General features: G+C 39.3%; 1 protein-coding gene across 5 annotated transcripts in view; it reads left to right on the top strand.

Moving 5' to 3' along the window:
• The first annotated feature begins 278 nt into the window (after positions 1 to 278).
• The window catches only part of RAD18 (RAD18 E3 ubiquitin protein ligase), a 114624-nt gene continuing 97028 nt past the window's right edge, over positions 279 to 17874 (top strand). For all 5 annotated transcript variants that reach the window (XM_060110951.1, XM_060110950.1, XM_060110948.1 and 2 more), the window contains exons 1-2: positions 279 to 427; positions 4473 to 4554. In XM_060110951.1, coding sequence (XP_059966934.1) covers positions 377 to 427; positions 4473 to 4554 — 133 coding nt within the window. In that variant the 5' untranslated portion in view covers positions 279 to 376. The remainder of the gene's footprint in view (positions 428 to 4472; positions 4555 to 17874) is intronic.

The following is a 17874-nucleotide window of genomic DNA, read 5'->3' as shown; positions in this document are numbered from 1 at the left end:
GCGAGGGCGACCGGAGGAAAGAGGCAGGAGCCCAGACCTTGAAAGCTTTGGCAAGGCCTGGACTTGGTTTGATTTTAGGCTGTCTCTTCCTAACATTCAACAGGCATTCACTTATTAATGGTACAGTACAAAACCCGCAAGTGGGTTTTTAAACCACACATCTGCGCTCGGAGGCGGAGCGAAAGCCTGGCGCGTGCGCAAAGAGAGCATCTTCGGTTGCGCTTCGGCCACGTCCTACAACTCCCAGCGCGCTCCGCACACGCGTCGGGCGCGTCGCCGACTGCTGACGTAGCTCTGTAGCGCGGGGAATTTCGAGTGGTAGTGGAGCGAGGGAGATCAGTGGGTAGCGGACCCTCTACCCTCTTCAGGGGAGGCCATGGACTCCCTAGTCGAGCCCCAGTGGCCTCCGGGCCTGGCAGTCATGAAGGTGAGTGCTTCGGGGTGGTCGGGGGCGTACGACGTCCGCGGGAGGCCAGCCCCGCCTTGAGGAGGACAAAGGACAAGGCGCCAGCGCCGAGCTGGGCCAGGATACCCGGCTCTGCTTTGCCACTTGCCACCGCGTGGATCTGGGCCTCAGTTTCTTCCTCTCCTGGGAAGTACCGGGGACAGGCCTCGGTCCCTTATGGTGAGCCTAGGTTGGCTGTCGTATGGGACGGGGTATTCTGCCTTTCAGTCACAACAACCACAGTGATGTGGAAAGAAACTGTAAACAGTGGAAAGGACAGTGATACCTAATCCTTTCTTAGAGCTTACTGCGTGCCAAGCATTATGTAAACTCTCCCTGTACTTTAGTGAACAATCTCCCACAGTGACACCGGACACGGTTTGGAGTGGAGCTTGCATCAGAAAACATTTATGTAATCACCTAGCAAAGCGGGCAGTCTCCTTTACATTATCATTCATTTCTTCTAATTACCCTCAAGAAGCCTAGTGCTACTTTGCCCTAATTCCTCCCTAACGTGGCCTAACTCTTGATAGTTGTGCATCCTTTCTTTTAAACAAAGAAATCAGGACTCACGTTTAGCACTGGCCTTTCTTTTTTTCGTTTTTTTTTTTTTTTTTTTTTGCGGTACGCGGGCCTCTCACTGCCGTGGCCTCTCCCGCTGCAGAGCACAGGCTCCGGACGTGCAGGCTCAGCGGCCATGGCTCACGGGCCCAGCCGCTCCGCGGCATGTGGGATCTTCCCGGACCGGGGCACGAACCCGTGTCACCTGCAAAGGCAGGCGGACTCTCAACTACTGCGCCGCCAGGGAAGCCCTATCCTTTCATTTTATTGAAGTCTTTCACTCAAATAACATTGAGTTTTGTGGCTACTTTGTTTTTGGCAATGCATTCCTGTTTCCATGGACGGTAGTGGTTGAGTCCTGGATTCCTACTATGTTTGGTCAAGAGCAAACACACCATTCTGTACTAGCTAAAAATCAGTTGCTTGGTTTTTCTCCTTGTTCTGTGATTACTTCCGTTTGTGACTGAGCAAAATCACGTTCTCCTTCTGTTGCTCAGTTTTGTAAACTAGGGATTATGGCATCTGCCCCACTGACTCTTAAGGTGACTTTGAGGATTAAGTGAAGGGACTTGGGGGAGGTTAAAGTAAGTGGAAGGCCTTGTTCTACCTGCCATCATCAGTGTCATCTACAGGGCTTGGTGACTGAAGATCTCCCCGTGTTGAAGAGCTGACATTGTGGAAGGATCTGGGAAAGCCGTGGTTTTACAGTTGTGGTGGCTTTGGCTCCAGTGTGCAGTGGAGAAGAGCAGAGATTTGAGTTCCAATGGTTCTGGGTTAAATTTAGTCTCTGCCTTCTGTTTAACTGTGACCTTGATTCAGTTACTTAACCTCTCTGAGCCTGGGTTGCCTCAACTATAAACTGGAGACAGAAATAGTTTATAAGTTTGGTTAAATGAGTTGATGTGTGTGGATAGAGATCCTGTCTGGCTTATTCACTGTGCCTAACACAATGCCTGGCACATAGTGGGTGCTCAAAAATTATTTGCTAATTGATTGAAGGTATCTAGAAGGTAGTAACCATTAAATTAATATATCTTTATTATTATTATTAATGCTTAACATGTGTTAAGTATTTCTCCCCCTGCTTTTTATTTGTTGTCATGAAGATTATGAATTGGATAAGGGAAGTGAAAGCTTCCCCCTTCCACTTTCTCTAAGTTGAGGAAATCCTAGGGCATCCACTGGACTGAAAATCTGTGCAAGAATGTTATAGCTCATCGGATGCGGTATCACTTCCACAGATCTTGCTCAGCACATCTGTCAGAACCACTCCTCCTCCAGGAGAGGACGGTGATAGAGAAGAAAGCAAATAGACCAGGTGCCAGGGCTTTGGCTTCTGGTCCTGCCTCTGCTCTTGATTGATTTGCAACACAATCCTCTAGCTTTTTGTGTCAGTGGTAGCTTACCATCCAAAGTAATGGAAGATTTGGGCATTTGAATGTTTATTTCCCTGGTTTTACTGTAACAAAAATTTGTTTTTGACAGGTTATAAATGTAGAATGTGTATATAGTAGGAAAAAATTAAAGTTTACAGTAAGATAAAGGAGGAAATGAAAGTTGCCTAGCATCCTACCATCTAGAGAGAACCACTGTTTAACATTTTCTCTTATTGTTCTTCAGTTTTTCTCATGTGTCACCATGCACACACATACCCACAATGTGTATATGCATTGAAAATTTGGGATCACCTTGGAGTCAACCTCTCGGATTTGATCCAATGCCTTATAAGCTGTATAGGCTTCATCTAAAAAATTGGCATATAGATGCTATAGACCACCTAAGATTGTTAAGGAGATTAAACTACATAGTTCTGTTGTTATATATTATTGTTGTAGGTTTGTTCTCTGATTTTTTTTTGTTTGCATTAAAACATGAACATTTTTCCATGCATTAATTATTATTTGAAAGCATGTTTTCTTTAATGGTAACAATATATCATATGTGAACTATTGGAGACATTAGTCTTTGTTTGTTTGCATTTTTAAAATTTAGGTCATACACTCATGGTTCAAAAAGTATGCGAAATAAAAAGTAAAAGTCTTGCTCCATACTTGTCCCTCATCTGTCCAGTTTCCTGACCCCTTTGACCATTATTTGTTATGTTCTTGTGTTCAGATTTGCATTCAGATTTATATTCTTATTCCCTCCTCCCTTTGTAACAAAAGGTCACAGACCGTGTGTACTGCCTGTACCTTACTTCCTTTTTTCACTTTTCTTGGCAGTCTTTCCGTACCAGTACATAAGAGAGCACTCTCTCTCTCTCTCTCTCTCTCTCTCTCTCTCTCTCTCTCTCTCCTCTTAAATATCTGCTCAGTATTCTTTTGAATGAAATAACATTTTAGGGCTTCCCTGGTGTCGCAGTGGTTAAGAGTCTGCCTGCCAACGCAGGGGACACGGGTTCGAGCCCTGGTCGGGGAAGATCCCACATGCCGCGGAGCAACTAGGCCCGTGAGCCACAACTACTGAGCTTGCGCTCTAGAGCCCGCATGCCACAGCTACTGAAGACCGCGAGCCACAACTACAGAAACCTGCGTGCCTAGAGCCTGTGCTCCGCACCAAGAGAGGCCACCACAATGAGAAGCCCGCACACCGCAACGAAGAGTAGCCCCCTCGCCACAACTAGAGAAAGCCTGTGTGCAGCAACGAAGACCCAACGCAGCCAAAAATAATAAATAAATAAAATAAATAAATTTATATATATAACAAGAAATAACATTTTAAATGATTTAGAAGATTTTAGGTTGCAAGAGAGATCCTTTCCTGTTTGGGTCTCATTCCAGATGGACGCACATCTATGTGACTTTGCAGATTGCCTGCCTCTTCCCCTCCTTCTGCTGTCACTGGCGCTAGCTCTTTCCAGGGCTTCCTCATCTGGCTCCACCCTGTAGTACCGTACAGTACCGAGCAGAAAGCACTGGACTGACGGCCAGTAGACAGGAAGTTTTGTCCTGGCTTGACACATGTGCTGTGAGCCTGCTCTGGATACAAGTTTACTCATTTGTGAAGTAAGGGCTTTAACTAGATAATTTCTAGTGTTTCTCTTTAATATTCTCTGATCTGGTTCTTACCCTGTGTGGTGAATGGCTCCTGGTACCTTTCACCCTGCAGTGACAGTGGGCCAGGGAATGGGGTCTGAAGAGGAGGGGGCTTGGAGGAGGAGCTGGAAATACATGGCAAGTAGAAAAATAGAGTAGCCCTTTTGTGAAGGGCTGGCAACATGGAGTGGGAATCTGTACAGTGTCAGCTTTATCTTTCTGTAGTGTTCTCCATAACCTAAGATTTGCATAAGTCATATGGGGGAGGTTTTCTCTCCCCTGCAGTTTATGTGGACTTAGCTTTTGAGTTTGAATATTTGACAAAGAAGTATTATTAAATTATTTTTTTAGGGGATGGAGAAGGAGTTCTGTGGCAGATGTTCCAGTCTTGGTGGCTTTCTGATAGTTGTGTATGTATTTATGCATTTCAGACAATAGATGATTTGCTGCGCTGTGGAATTTGCTTTGAATATTTCAACATTGCAATGATGATTCCTCAGTGTTCACATAACTGTAAGTATGTATTGTTTCTCTGAGTTACAAAAACGTGGTTTTTTATATAATGTAGTATTATTTTAACACCAAAGATAAGCACACATTTATTATTTATTTCTCACCTTTAGCTCCTCTATCTGGAAGTTTTAGCAAGGTCTTTTCCATGACCTCCCTCTTAAATGTTGAATGTTTTTTACAAGGCTCCTATATTTTCTACCACCTTCCTCTTGGATACTTTTATGCCTTTTGTAACATTTACAGGAATAAAGATTTTGATCACTATATATTGTTATTTGCCCGACACTTTTAGATGTTAAATTTCAGATTTTTCATTTTTAGCAGGATAAGAGATAGGTGGTTCAACCAAGTAGTCCTTGGCATAGAATTTTAAAGTTTAAAAATTCCACTGGGAGAGTTCTACAACTGAAGAGTATTACAGACACTTTTATCACTTAGCTTGCTGTGTGATGGTGGGAAGACTCATATATTGAAATGTGCTTGTACTTCTCTCCATGAGTCTAGTATGTACATATTTTGTATACTGTAGTTTGACGTATTTAGTGCATGGGGTGCACTTGTCATTGTTCTGGATCTAGCCATCAGTTTATGGATTATCTAGGCTTATGATCGTTCTTATTCTCTATTTTCGAGTTGATTTGCCTTGGAAAGTTAAAAAAAAAAGTTAGGCTTAAAAAATGGTTTTAGTGGATAGTAGTAGCTTTGGTGAAAAAATTTCCACAGGGAAGACATAATAAGAGGATGGTGGTGGTAGCAACATGGGCATTAGAGATAAGCTTAGGCTTGACTCTTAGTTCCCCACTTATTAGGTGGGTGAGATTGCAAATGCTCAACATTTCTTCAGATGTGAAACCCTGGTGAGTAGTTTCTGCCTTAGGAGATGGTTGTGAGAATTAAATGTACAGAGTCCAGTGTCTGGCACGTTATAGGGCCTTAATAAATCTTAGTTTCCTTCTAGGCTAGATTCATATTAGGAACCAAGATAAGTTTTGGGGATTGTTTCTAAATATGTGTTAAAATCACCTTTATTTAGGTATGATTTATATGTAGTAAAAGGCATCCATTTTAAGTGCACAGTGAAATGTACAAGTGTCAACGAGTTTCAACAAATGTTTATACCAGGTAATGACTACAATTAAGATATTAAACATTTCTGTCACTTGATAGAGTTCTCCCCATTATCAGTCAGTATGGCCCCAGAGAATTATATGTGGGTCTGTTTCTGGATTCTCTTCTATTTCATTGATTTTTATGTCTATCCTTGTGCCAGTACTACACTGTTTGAATTACCCTAGCCTTCTAGTAAATCTTCAAGTCAAGTATTGTAACTACTCCAACGTTTTTCTTTATCAAGATTGTTTTGGTTCTTTTAGGTTCTTTGCATTTTATATGCATTTCAATATAAATTTTAGAATCAGGTTGTCAATTTCTACCAAAAAAAGCCTGCTGGGATGTTCCTTGGGATTGCACTAAATCTAGAGATCCATCTGAGGATATATGACTTTTTTTTTTTGAGATTTATTTATTAGTTATTTATTTTTTATTTATTTTTGGTTGTGTCGGGTTTTAGTTGCAGCACGCGGGATCTTTGTTGAGGCATGCGGGATCTTTCGTTGCAGTGTGCAGTCTTCTCTCTAGTTGTGGTGTGCGGGTTTTCTCTCTCTAGTTGTGGCGCACAGGCTTCAGGGCGCATGGGCTCTGTAGTTGTGGGGTGCAGGTTCCAGGACGCATGGGCTCTGTAGTGTGTGGCACTCAGGCTGTAGTTGAGGTGTGCAAGCTCAGTAGTTGTGGCATGTGGGCTTAGTTACCCTGCGGCATGTGGGATCTTAGTTCCCTGACCAGGGATCGAACTTGCGTCCCCTGCCTTGTAAGGCGGATTCTTTACCACTGTACCACCAGGGAAGTCCCTATGACATCTTAACAGTGTTGTCTTCAATGTAAGAATGTTGTCCTAAATTAGAAATAAATCCCAGAAAATAGTCAGGATTATCTTAAAGCAAAAGGACAGCTTTATTGCTTGCAGGGTTTGCAGACAGGGGTTATGCAGCCTTTGGCTGTAACCTAAAGTACCTTTGGGTGTAAGGGGTAAAGAGAGTGAGGGATTTTTAAAAACAAAATCTGTAGAAGTCACAGTTGGGAGACTTGCAAAGAGGATTGACTGACCCGTGCAGCCTGATCACAAGTCCTTGAAGCTTGACTATAGTTTTTGATGATTGGCTTGGTCATCAGAGCTTCTAGTTGGGGACGTTTCCAGGTAGGACCCTTAGCAGAATCAGAAGTCATAGTTTTCTGTTCTTGGTTTTTCTGAGAACACAGAGTACGTGACTGAACCCCAGGTCTGTCATGACTGCCTGGCTCTGTTTTATTTTGGGTCCCTGTTAGCCACACTGGGCCCATTTTCTAAGTTCCTTACACAGGGATTCCTCTTATTTGTACTTTTCCTTAGGGGATTTTATTTTTATATGAACGTGGTGTGTTCCTCCATTCTTTAGCTCTTCTTTAATTTCTCTCCACAGTGCCGTTAGTTTTCAGTGCACAGGCCTTGCACATAGAAATAACAGTTTTTTGTATTGACTTTTTATCTTGTGATCTTGCTAAATTCACTTTTTAATTCCAGCATCTTTTTTGTTGATTCCTTGGGAATTTTTATATACACAATCATGTCATCTGTGAATAAAAACAGTTTTACTTCTTCCTTCCTTAATCTGCATGCCTCATATTTCTAGTTGTTAGACAGGCTAAGTAAGTACCTCTAGTAGAATGTTAAAAAGAAGTGGTGTAAGTGAATATCCTTTCTTTTTTTTTTTTTTTTTTTTTTGCTGTACGCGGGCCTCTCACTGCTGTGGCCTCTCCCGCTGCGGAGCACAGGCTCCGGACACACAGGCTCCGCGGCCACGGCTCGCGGGCCCAGCCGCTCCGCGGCACGTGGGATCTTCCGGGACCGGGGCACGAACCCGTGTCCCCTGCATCGGCAGGCGGACTCCCAACCACTGCACCACCAGGGAAGCCCAAATATCCTTTCTTTATTCCCAGTTTTATGAGGAAAGCTTTCAGTCTTTCAGGCATAAGGTTAGCTGTAAGTTTTATCGTATTCTTAATACATTTTCATAAATTTATCAGGTTGAGGCAATTCATCTATGCTCTGAATTAGCTGAGAGTTTTTTTTTAATCATGAATGGTTACTGAATTTTGTCAAGTTTGTTTTTTTTGCATGTATAGAGATGCTCATATGATTTGATTCCTTTATTTTAGAATGTGATTAATTGCACTGATTTGTTTTTAAATGTTACAACAACCTTGAATTCCTTTCAAGAAATTTGTCCATTTAATCTAAGCTGTTGAGTTTATCAGCATAGAGTTTGAAAAATGCTACTCCCTAGGGACTTCCCTGGCAGTCCAGTGGTCAAGACTCTTCACTTACACTGCAGGGGGTGCGGGTTTGATCCCTGGTCAGGAAAAGAAGTTCCCACATGCCGCACTGCAACGGCCCAGAAAAAAAACAACAAAACAAAACGGAACAACCTACTCCCTACTGTCCTTCTCTTGTCTGGAGGATATGTAGTGATATTCCCTTTTATACATATGCTAGAAAGGTATGTTTTCTTTTTTTTTCCTTGATTAATCTAGCTAAAGGTTTATCATTTTATTGCTGTTTTCAAACAACCAACTTTTGGTTCATTGTTTTCTGTATTTTATCTTTTTTCTATTTTATTGATTTACACTTTTAGAATCTTTATTATTTCCTTTCTTTTACTTATATGAGTTTAATTTGCTCTTATATTTCTAGCTTTCTAAGGTAGAAGATGAGATCGATATTAGACCTTTTCTAATATAAACATTTAAAGCTATAAATTTTCCTTTAAGCCCTGCTTTAGCTACATTCCACAAATTTTGATATGTGAGTTTTCATTTTTGTTTAAAGTATATGCTAATGTCCTTTTTGATTTAATTTTTGATCCATGAGTTATTTAGAAGTCTTTAGTTTAATTTCTAAAAATTTGGGAGTTTTCCTGCTATCTTCCTGTTATTAATGTCTAATTTATGTCCTTTTCAAAAATCAAACAATTATGTCTGATTTCAGTTTTTAAATCAAACTGAGACTTGTTTTATGGCCCACAATATGGTCATTCTTGGTTAATGTTTCACGTATACTTTAAAAGAATGTCTATTCTAGTTGGGCGGAGTGTTCTATGAATGTCAATTAGATCAAGTTGGTTGACAGTGCTTTTTAAATCTTCTGTATCTCTGCTGGTTCTCTGTGTATTATTTTATCAATACTGAGAGAGGAGTGTTGAAATCTCCAAATATAATTGTGGATTTGTCTGATTTTTCTTTTTACTTCTGTAAGTTTGTGCTTTATGTATTTTTGAAGCATTTTTATTAGGCACGTACACATTTATGATTATTTTGTCTTCCTGATGAATTGGCTGTTTTGTTATTGTGAAATGGCCCTCTCTTTATCCCTGGTAATGTTCTTTGTTCTAAAGTCTTCTTTTTTCTGATATTAATATAGTCACTCCCACTTCTTTAAGATTAGTGTTTTCATGGTTTGTCTTTTTCCATCCTTTTACTTCTCATCTACCTGTGTCTTGATATTTATATTGGACTTTTTTAGACAGTATATATTTTGGGTCTTCCCATTCAGTCTAGTCGGAAAATATCTATTTTTATTTGGAATATTTAGACATACACTGTATAATATAGTAGCTGCTAGCCTCATGTGGCTATTTATATTTCAGTTAAAATTAATTAAAGTTAAATAAAATTAAAACTTTAGAGTCCCAGTTCCACTAGCCTCATTTCAAGTGTTGAATAGCACATGTGGCTAGTGGCTACTGTCTTGGATAATGCAGATATAGAACATTTCCATCATTGCAGAAAGTTAATTATTGATAAGGCTGGATCTAGAAATACTACCTTGCTTTCTGTTTTTTATTTACTCATCTATTTTTTCTTCTCTTCTGGCCTTTTAAAAAAATAATTGAACATTTAAAAAATATTAAATCTTTTCCACAGTTGACTTTAGTGCTATTTCTTTGTTTTATTATTTTAGCGGCTGTTTAAAATAGGCATCTTTAAGTTATTACAGTCTCCCTTTGAATGATATTATACCACTTGACTAGTGTAAAACTGTTAAAACTGTGCACTTCTTCCTTTTTTACATTGAAGTATAGTTGATTTACAATATTATATTAGTTTCAGGTGTACAACATAGTGATTCAATATTTTCATAGATTGTACTACATTTAAAGTTATTATCAAATATTGGCTACCTTCTCTGTGCTGTACAACAGCGGTCCCCAACCTTTTTGGCACCAGGGACTGGTTTTGTGGAAGACAATTTTTCCATGGACGCGGCGGGTGGGGGATGGTTCAGGTGGTAATGCGAGGCAGTTAAGTCACTTGTGGATCAGATTGGTTCTGTCAAGTTTTGTTTCTAAGCTTTGTCATGATGAATCTAGAGTAACCTTTTTTATAGGACTATAGTGGGGGGGAGGGTGAGAAACACATAACATAAAACCTTCTCCATTAACAAGTTGGTAAGTGTATAGTATAGTATTGTTAACTATATGTGCATTGTTGTACAGCATGTCTTTAGAACTTTCTCATCTTGCATGACTAAAATTCTGTACCCATTGCACGGCAGCTACCCTTTTCTCCCCCACCCTGGCCCTGGCAACAACCATTCTATTTTCTGCTTCTGTGAGTTCATTTAGATACCGCATATAAATATAATCATGCAGTATTTGTCCTTCTGTGATTGGCTTATTTCACCTAGCTTAATATTCTCGAGGTTCATCCATGTTGTGGCATATGACAGAGTTTCCTTCTTTTTTAAGGCTGAATAATATTCCATTTTATGTCTAGAGCATATATTTTTTTAATCTGTTCATCCACTGGTGGACACTTGGGTTGCTCCCTCCTTTTGGCTCTTGTGAATAATGCTGCTATGAACACAGGAGTGCAAATATCTCTTTGAAATTCTGTCTTCAGTTCTTTTTGATCAATACCCAGAAGTGGGTTGTTGGATCATATGGTAACTGTATTTTTAATTTTTTGAAATGTCTCCATACTTTTTTCCATAGTGACTGCACCATTTTACATTCCCATCAACAGTGCACAAGGGTTCTGATTTCTCCACGCCATCACCAATGCTTGTTATTTTCTTTTCTTCTTTTTCTTTTTTTTTGATAGTGGCTGTCCTAACAGATGATGTCATTATGGTTTTGATTTGTATTTCCTGGATGGTTAGTGATGGCGACGATCTTTTCATATACCTGTTTGCCATTTGTATGTCTTTGGAGACATGCCTTTTCAAGTTCTTTGCCCATTTTTAATCAGGTTACATGTTTTTTTGTTATTGAATTACAGGCGTTTGTTGTATGTTTTGATGTTTTTGGATATTAACTCATCAGGTATATGGTTAGCAAATATTTTCTTATGTTTCATAAGTTTTTCTTTTATTCTATTGATTGCAGAAGCTTTTTAGTTTGATGAAGTCCCATTTGTCTATTTTTGCTTTTATTGCCTGTGCTTTTGGTATCATATCCAGGAAATCATTCCTAAGACTAATGTTATGAGGCTTTTTCCCTTTATTTTCTCCAGGCAGCTTTATAGTTTCAAGTCTTTATTCTTTTGCAGTGGAAATCCAGTTTTCCCAACACCATATGTTGAAGAGACTGTCCTTTCCCCATTGTGTACTCCTGGCACCCTTTTCAAGGACCATTCGACTGCCTATGTGTGGGTTTATTTCTGGGTTCTCTGTTCCACTGGTGTACATTCCTGTCTTTATGCTAATACCATATTATTTTGATTACTGTAGATTTGTAATATGTTTTGAAGTCTGGCAATGTGAGACCTCTAGCTTTGCCTTTCACATTATTTTGGCTATTCAAGGTCCTTTGTGGTTCCATATGAATTTTAGAATTGACTTACCTGTTTCTGCAAAAAATACCATTGGTATTTTGATAAGGATTGCATTGAATCTATGGATTGATTTTGTTAGTATGAGCATTTTAACAATGTTAAGTTATCCAGTCAATGAACATGGAAGTGTCTTCTGCAGTTTCTTTCAGCAGTGTTTTATAGTTTTCAGTGTACTTGTCTTTTGCTGCCTTGGTTAAGTTTATTCCTAATTACGTTATTCTTTGTGATGCTATTGTAAATGCGATTGTTTTCTTAATATCTTTTCTGGATTGCTAGTTTTAGAAGTGAAACTGACTTGTGCATTTTGATTTCGTATCCATCAACTTTGCTGAATTCATTTATTAGTTCTAACAATTTTTCTTGTGGTATCTTTAGAATTTTCTACATATAAGATTATGTCATCTGTGAACTGAGATCATTTTACTTTTTCCTTTCTGATTTGGATGTTCTTTATTTCTTTTTAACGTTTAATTGCTCTAGGTAGGACTTCAAGTACTATGTTGAATAGAAGTGGCAAGAGTGGGCATTGTTGCCATGCTTCTGATCTTAATGGAAATCATTGGGTATGATATTAGCTGTGTGCTTTTCATAATGGCTTTTATTATGTTGAGGTAATTTCCTTCTAATTTTGTTGAGGTTTTTTTTTTATCATGTAAGGGGGTTGAATTTTGTCAGATGCTTTTTCTGCATCTATTGAGATGATCATATGATTTTTATCCTTATTCTGTTAGTGGTGTAGCACATTGATTTTTGTATGTCAACCTATCCTTGCATCCCAGGAATGAATCCCACTGGGTCATGGTGATGATGCTTTTAATGTGTGGTTGAATTCAGTTTGCTAATATTTATTGATGATTTTTCATCAGGGATATTGGTCTGTAGTTTTCTTATAATGTCTTTGGTATCAGAATAATGCTTGCCTCATAAAATAAATTTGGAAGTGTTTCTTTCTCAATTTTTATGAAATGTTTGAGAAAGATTGGTGTTCATTCTTTTAATGTTTGGTAGAATTCTGCAGTGAAGCCATCTAGTTGTGGGCTTTTCTTTGTTGGGAGATTTTTGATTACTGGTTCAGTCTATGCACTAGTTTCAAGTCAGTTTGTGTTTTCTATTTCTTCATGAATCAGTCTTGGTACGTACAACTTGTTGGTATATATTGTTCACACTAGTCTCTTAACTCTTTATTTCTGTGGCATCAGTTTTAATGTCTCCTCTTTCATTTCTGATTTTATTTACTTGAGTCTTCTCTCTTTTTTTCTTAGTCTGGTTAAGGGTTTGTCAGTTTTGTCAGTCTTTTCAGGAACCAACTCTTAATTCCATTGATTTTTTTTCCCTATTCTCTTTTGTTTATTTCTGCTCTAATCTTTACTATTTCCTTTCTTTCAGTAACTTTGGGCTAGTTTGTTCTTTTTCTAGTTCCTTGATATGTACAGTTAGGTTTTCATTTGAGATTTTTTTTTCTTGTTCTTAATGTAGTCATTTACTTCTATAAACCTCCCTCTCAGTGGTGCTTTTGCTACATCCCTTAAGTTTTGGTGTGTTGTGTTTTCATTTTTTTTAAACATTTTCTGATTTCCCTTTTCATTTCTTCTTTGACCCATTGCCCGTTCAGGAGTGTGTTAATTTCCACATATTTGTGAATTTTCCATTTTTTTTCTTCTGCTATTGATTTCTAGTTTCATTTTGTTATGGTCAGAAAAGATACTTGATGTGATTATTTTGTGACTCAACATGTAATCTCTCCTGGACAATGGTCTGTGTGCACTTGAAAAGAATGTGTGCTCTGCTGATGTTCTGTATATGTCTGTTAGATGCCTTTGGTTTATGGTATTGTTTAAATCCTCTGTTTCCTTATTCATCTTCTGTCCTATCCATCATTGAAAGTTGAGGCATTGAAACCTTCTACTATTATTGTTTTGCTCTCTGTTTCTCTAGTTCTGTTGGTGTTTGCTTTGTGTGTTTGGGTGCTCTTTTATGGTGTCCTGTAAGTCCCTTAGGTGTCTTCCTTTTTCCTTTTTGTGCCTATGAATGAATAATTTCAAATGACTTGTCTTTAAGTGCATTGATTCTTTCTTCTGCTTGATCAAGTCCACTGCTGAGCTCTTCTGGTAAATTTTTCATTTGAGTTACAAGTATCCCCTGCTTTTCAAAAGTTTGCTTTATAACACTTCCCTTTTATGAAAGACCTACATTAGGACCAATTTCCACTAACCAAAAGAAATCTGAAGAGGATTTTCACTTTTACAAAAAAAAGGCAAAAGGTGAAAATAGCCTTCAGTATTTTTTTTGAAGTGACCTGTAATAGAAGTGATGTGCACCCTGAACAGCGAGAGTGGCTCCCCTGGCAACTATACTCAGCATCGCAGCATCAAGCCGCCATAGCTTTGAACTGTGTCTGTGAGTATCTGTGTTTCATTTTGCTTTATTTTGTGCATCTTCACTTTTTCACTTTATGCCATTTTGGCTTATGAAAGTTTTCACAGGAACAGTCAACTTTCAGATGGTGGGGGAAACCTGTATTATATTCTTCATCTCCAGAATTTCTGTTTTGTTCTCTTTTGTATTTTATGTCTGTGTTGATACTTTCGTTTTGTTCATGCATCATTTTCCTTAGTTCATTGAGCATCTTTATGATGGTTATTTAAAATTTTTTGTCAGGTAATTCATACACATCTGTTTTTTTAGGATTAGTTTCTGGAGATTGGCCATCTTTTCCTGTTTCTTTGTATGCCTTGTTACTCTGTTGGGCTCCATGCATTTGAAAAAAACAGTCACCTTGTACAGGATTTACAGACAAGCTTCATATAGGGAAGGCCAGATGTTCCTGCACTAACTCACCAGCCAGCCCAGCTAGAGATTCTGGGGACCTCTTAAACCTTTTCTGTGATGGATCTTCTCTAGACGTATGAGTATAGTTAGAGATGTTTTGCTGGTTTCTTTTTTCATTACTGTGTAATCTTTTGCTGCTTCTTGTATCTGTGGTACTGTAGAGTCTCTGGAATTGCAGCAAACTGCCTAGCTCTTTTTTGTTCCTAGTGGCCCCCGGGCACTAGCGTATGCCAGGTCCCATCAGAACTCCAAGTCAGGCAAGGTAGAAGCAGTCCCTTGGGCAGCCCCTTGGAAAGCTGAAATACTGGTTGCATCCTTCTCTCTTCTCTTTCTCTCCACATGAGAAGCCACTGAGTTGTATCGGCCTCCATCTGTACTCTGGGTCCTCTGGAGCAGTGTCCCAGCTCTTTTTTGTTCTTATTAGTCTCCAGGCATCTAGAGTATGACAAGTCTCTTCAGTACTGTGAGTTGGGTGAGATAGACACAAGTCCCTTGGGAAGCCCCCTGAAAAGCTGGAACGTTGGATGCACGTTCTTCCCCAAGAGAAGCTGAGAGGTGGGAATTTCTCTTGCTCACTCCCAGGGGAGGGGTAATGGTGAATGAGTGACTACTCGTGCAAACCGTCACCTTTGTTCTCAGCGACGCCAACCTGGTCCCCTTTCTTGTCAGTGATTAGATTCAGGCAAGATGGAAACCAGTCCCTGGGGCAGCCGCATGAAAAGTCTGAACATTTCATATGTGTTTCAGTCTCCTCTTGCTCCCTCTCCCGGAGTTGGGAGTGTCTTTCTGATTATGTGGTGCTGAGCCAGGGGTAGGAACTCTGGCAAGTGAGGGCTACAAATTTTCTACTGGCTTTGATGTGGCTGGTTTTGTGCTTGCCTTGGGGTATAGGAGCATCTTAACTAGTATCTGGATTTCTCACAAAGGGAATTGGTTTATGTATTGTTGTTGATTTGTGTTTTCATGGGAAAAGTAGGTCTGGCTTCCCGTTCTGCCATCTTGCTGACATCATCCACTCTCTATGGCTAATTTATGAATAAATTACTAATGAATATACTAAGGTATGATGTTCTGGGGTGTCTACTCAATGCCCATGCATTTAGTGAGGTTCCTCCAACCTGGCTGCTAGAAATTTCATGAACTCTTGGTGCTTTGTTACCTCTCCAGTTATTGTTCTTTCCTTGGACGTTGATCTTTGTTTGGCCTTATGGATTTTCACGCCCATGTATGTGCAGATTTGCGTTCAGTCATAGAATCGAATGGATTTGTATTCATATTTCTGGAGGTCTCTCTGTATGTAGCATCTTTCTTTCTGGTACTCTGCCCTACAAATTCTAGCTACCTGGATTGCCCTGAACTCTGATCTTTGTTTCTTCAACTAGCAAGACTGATGGGCTTTTGGCTTTCCTCCCTGCACTGTGGTCCAAAGTCTGAAAATTTAGAAAGAGTTGTTTTATATTTTCCCCTGGTATTTTAGTTGTTTACAGAAGGAGGGTAATTCTGGATATTGGTTACTTTCTCATGGACAGAGATGGAAGTCTACTCTATATATTTTAATTATGTCATTTTAGGGAAGAAAGACTTGACTTTTTATGAAATCAGTGAACTCAGCTGAAAAATTAACCTTTACTTCTATTCTTTTTTCTTTTTCATGTTTCTTTGTCACATACAGTTGTCACTGATGTCATTCTTTATCTAAGAGGAATTCAGTGGAGAATACTTCCAATAATGATCATTTATTTTATGAGCACTTATTTTTCATACTCTACTTGTCATGATTCAATAGGCATTTTCTACTAATCATCAGTTGTCACAGGTTCCCTCAAGGCTAAAAGTTGCTCTGGGTCTGTAATTGTTTTAATGACATAAAAGCCCCCAGAGCTTAGTAGAAGCCAGACTTAGCTATCATGTTCTGCTGTCATCCTGGATTGACTAGAATTGGTGACCCAGAATCCTAGCCACTTTGCTGTTCTTTTCCTTAAACATTTCAGGATTTGTCATTTTAAATTCCTTTATTCGGTTTTCCTATGTTAGCTTTTTGGGTGTAGGTAATGAATATTGCATTTGCATATCTGCTGCTATTAAGGTTTGAGTGGGGTGCAGTGGCAGAATGCAGGACAGTTAAATTGATCCAAATTCATGCTATTAAAGAGTACATTTTGGGGGAGAGGGCCTGGACTTAACTCCAATCCATAAAATACCATTAAGTGAGAATGTTCTCACTAATAGATTGATCTGCTTAAGTGCCAATTTACTTTGCACTTGCAGTTTTTCTGACTTGATAATGGAAGATGCTCAAAATATTTACTGCTATGTGAAATCATTGGCTTTTAGGCACTGTTAAATTACCACTATTTTAAAGATGGACCAGCAGTCATTTTTCTTTTTCTTTTGTGGATTTTTGACTCATAAAATTAATTGAGGCTTGTGTTGTAATAAAAAGCAATTTAGGGCTTCCCTGGTAGCGCAGTGGTTAAGAATCCACCTGCCAATGCAGGGGACATGGGTTCGAGCCCTGGTCTGGGAAGATCCCACATGCTGCGGAGCAGCTAAGCCCGTGTGCCACAACTACTGAGCCTACATGCCTAGAGCCCGTGCTCCACAACTAGGGAAGCCACCGCAATGAGAAGCCCGTGCACCTCAGTGAAGAGTAGCCCCCGCTCCCCGCAACTAGAGAAAGCCCATGCACAGCAGCAAAGACCCAACACAGCCAAGAAAAAGCAATTTAATTTTAGTAAAAAAAAAAAAAGTGAAATGTGAAATGTTCTGTTTACTGACTTTTTCTAAATTAAGAGGCAGTGTAAGATTCTTTTAGGCAAATAGTCAGTGTTATTCTTCTTTATCATTCTTATGCGGCAGCACTGTGAAGCAAAACGGGAGAAAAGAGATAGTTACACGTACAGAAGGGACATATAGTTATGCAGAACTGCCCTTATGGAGATGCTGGAGTGCTGGTTGTTAGGTGGGGGGGTGTTATTCTCTTATCAGCTAACTGGTCACTTAACACTGGACTTGGAGGCAGAGGCCAGCTTTCTCAGCTTTGAAAGGATCCTTTGAAAGCATCTCCTATACCTTTGAAACTTGGAACTGGATTTTCTTTTTTTAATTGGACACTTTAGAATTATTTTTGAGATGGTTCAGTTTCTCATAAAATCCTTAAGATCACATGCAATATGGATTGGTTTAAGTTTTAGAAACTTGCTTTTTACTGTCAGGATGCTATGCTCTTCTGATATATGAATGCCAGCAGATGGTTGCATCCTGTTTGAGATTAGAAATACCTCCTTCCCCAGGCTTGCTTGTTTCTTTGAAACTACCCTTTATTTCATTGTTTTATTCTTCCCTCCCCCACCCTATACACATGGCTCATAGTTGGGCTTTTGGGTGGAAAAACAGACTTCACAGGTGATTTAAATAAAGCCAGCTAGGAATACAGGGTTCAGAGTTCTTCAACTGCTCTACTTTGATTGAAATATCATGGTTGCTCACTAGAGAATAAATTATGCTGGTCTGCAGTTCACCAGTACATATTTGGTAGTAGACTGGTAGGTTGAAATTAAGTCA

This window comes from Mesoplodon densirostris, chromosome 10 (genome assembly GCF_025265405.1).
Source record: "Mesoplodon densirostris isolate mMesDen1 chromosome 10, mMesDen1 primary haplotype, whole genome shotgun sequence".
NCBI classification, from domain to species: Eukaryota; Metazoa; Chordata; class Mammalia; order Artiodactyla; family Ziphiidae; genus Mesoplodon; species Mesoplodon densirostris.
This window is presented reverse-complemented; position numbering and strand designations above follow the sequence as displayed.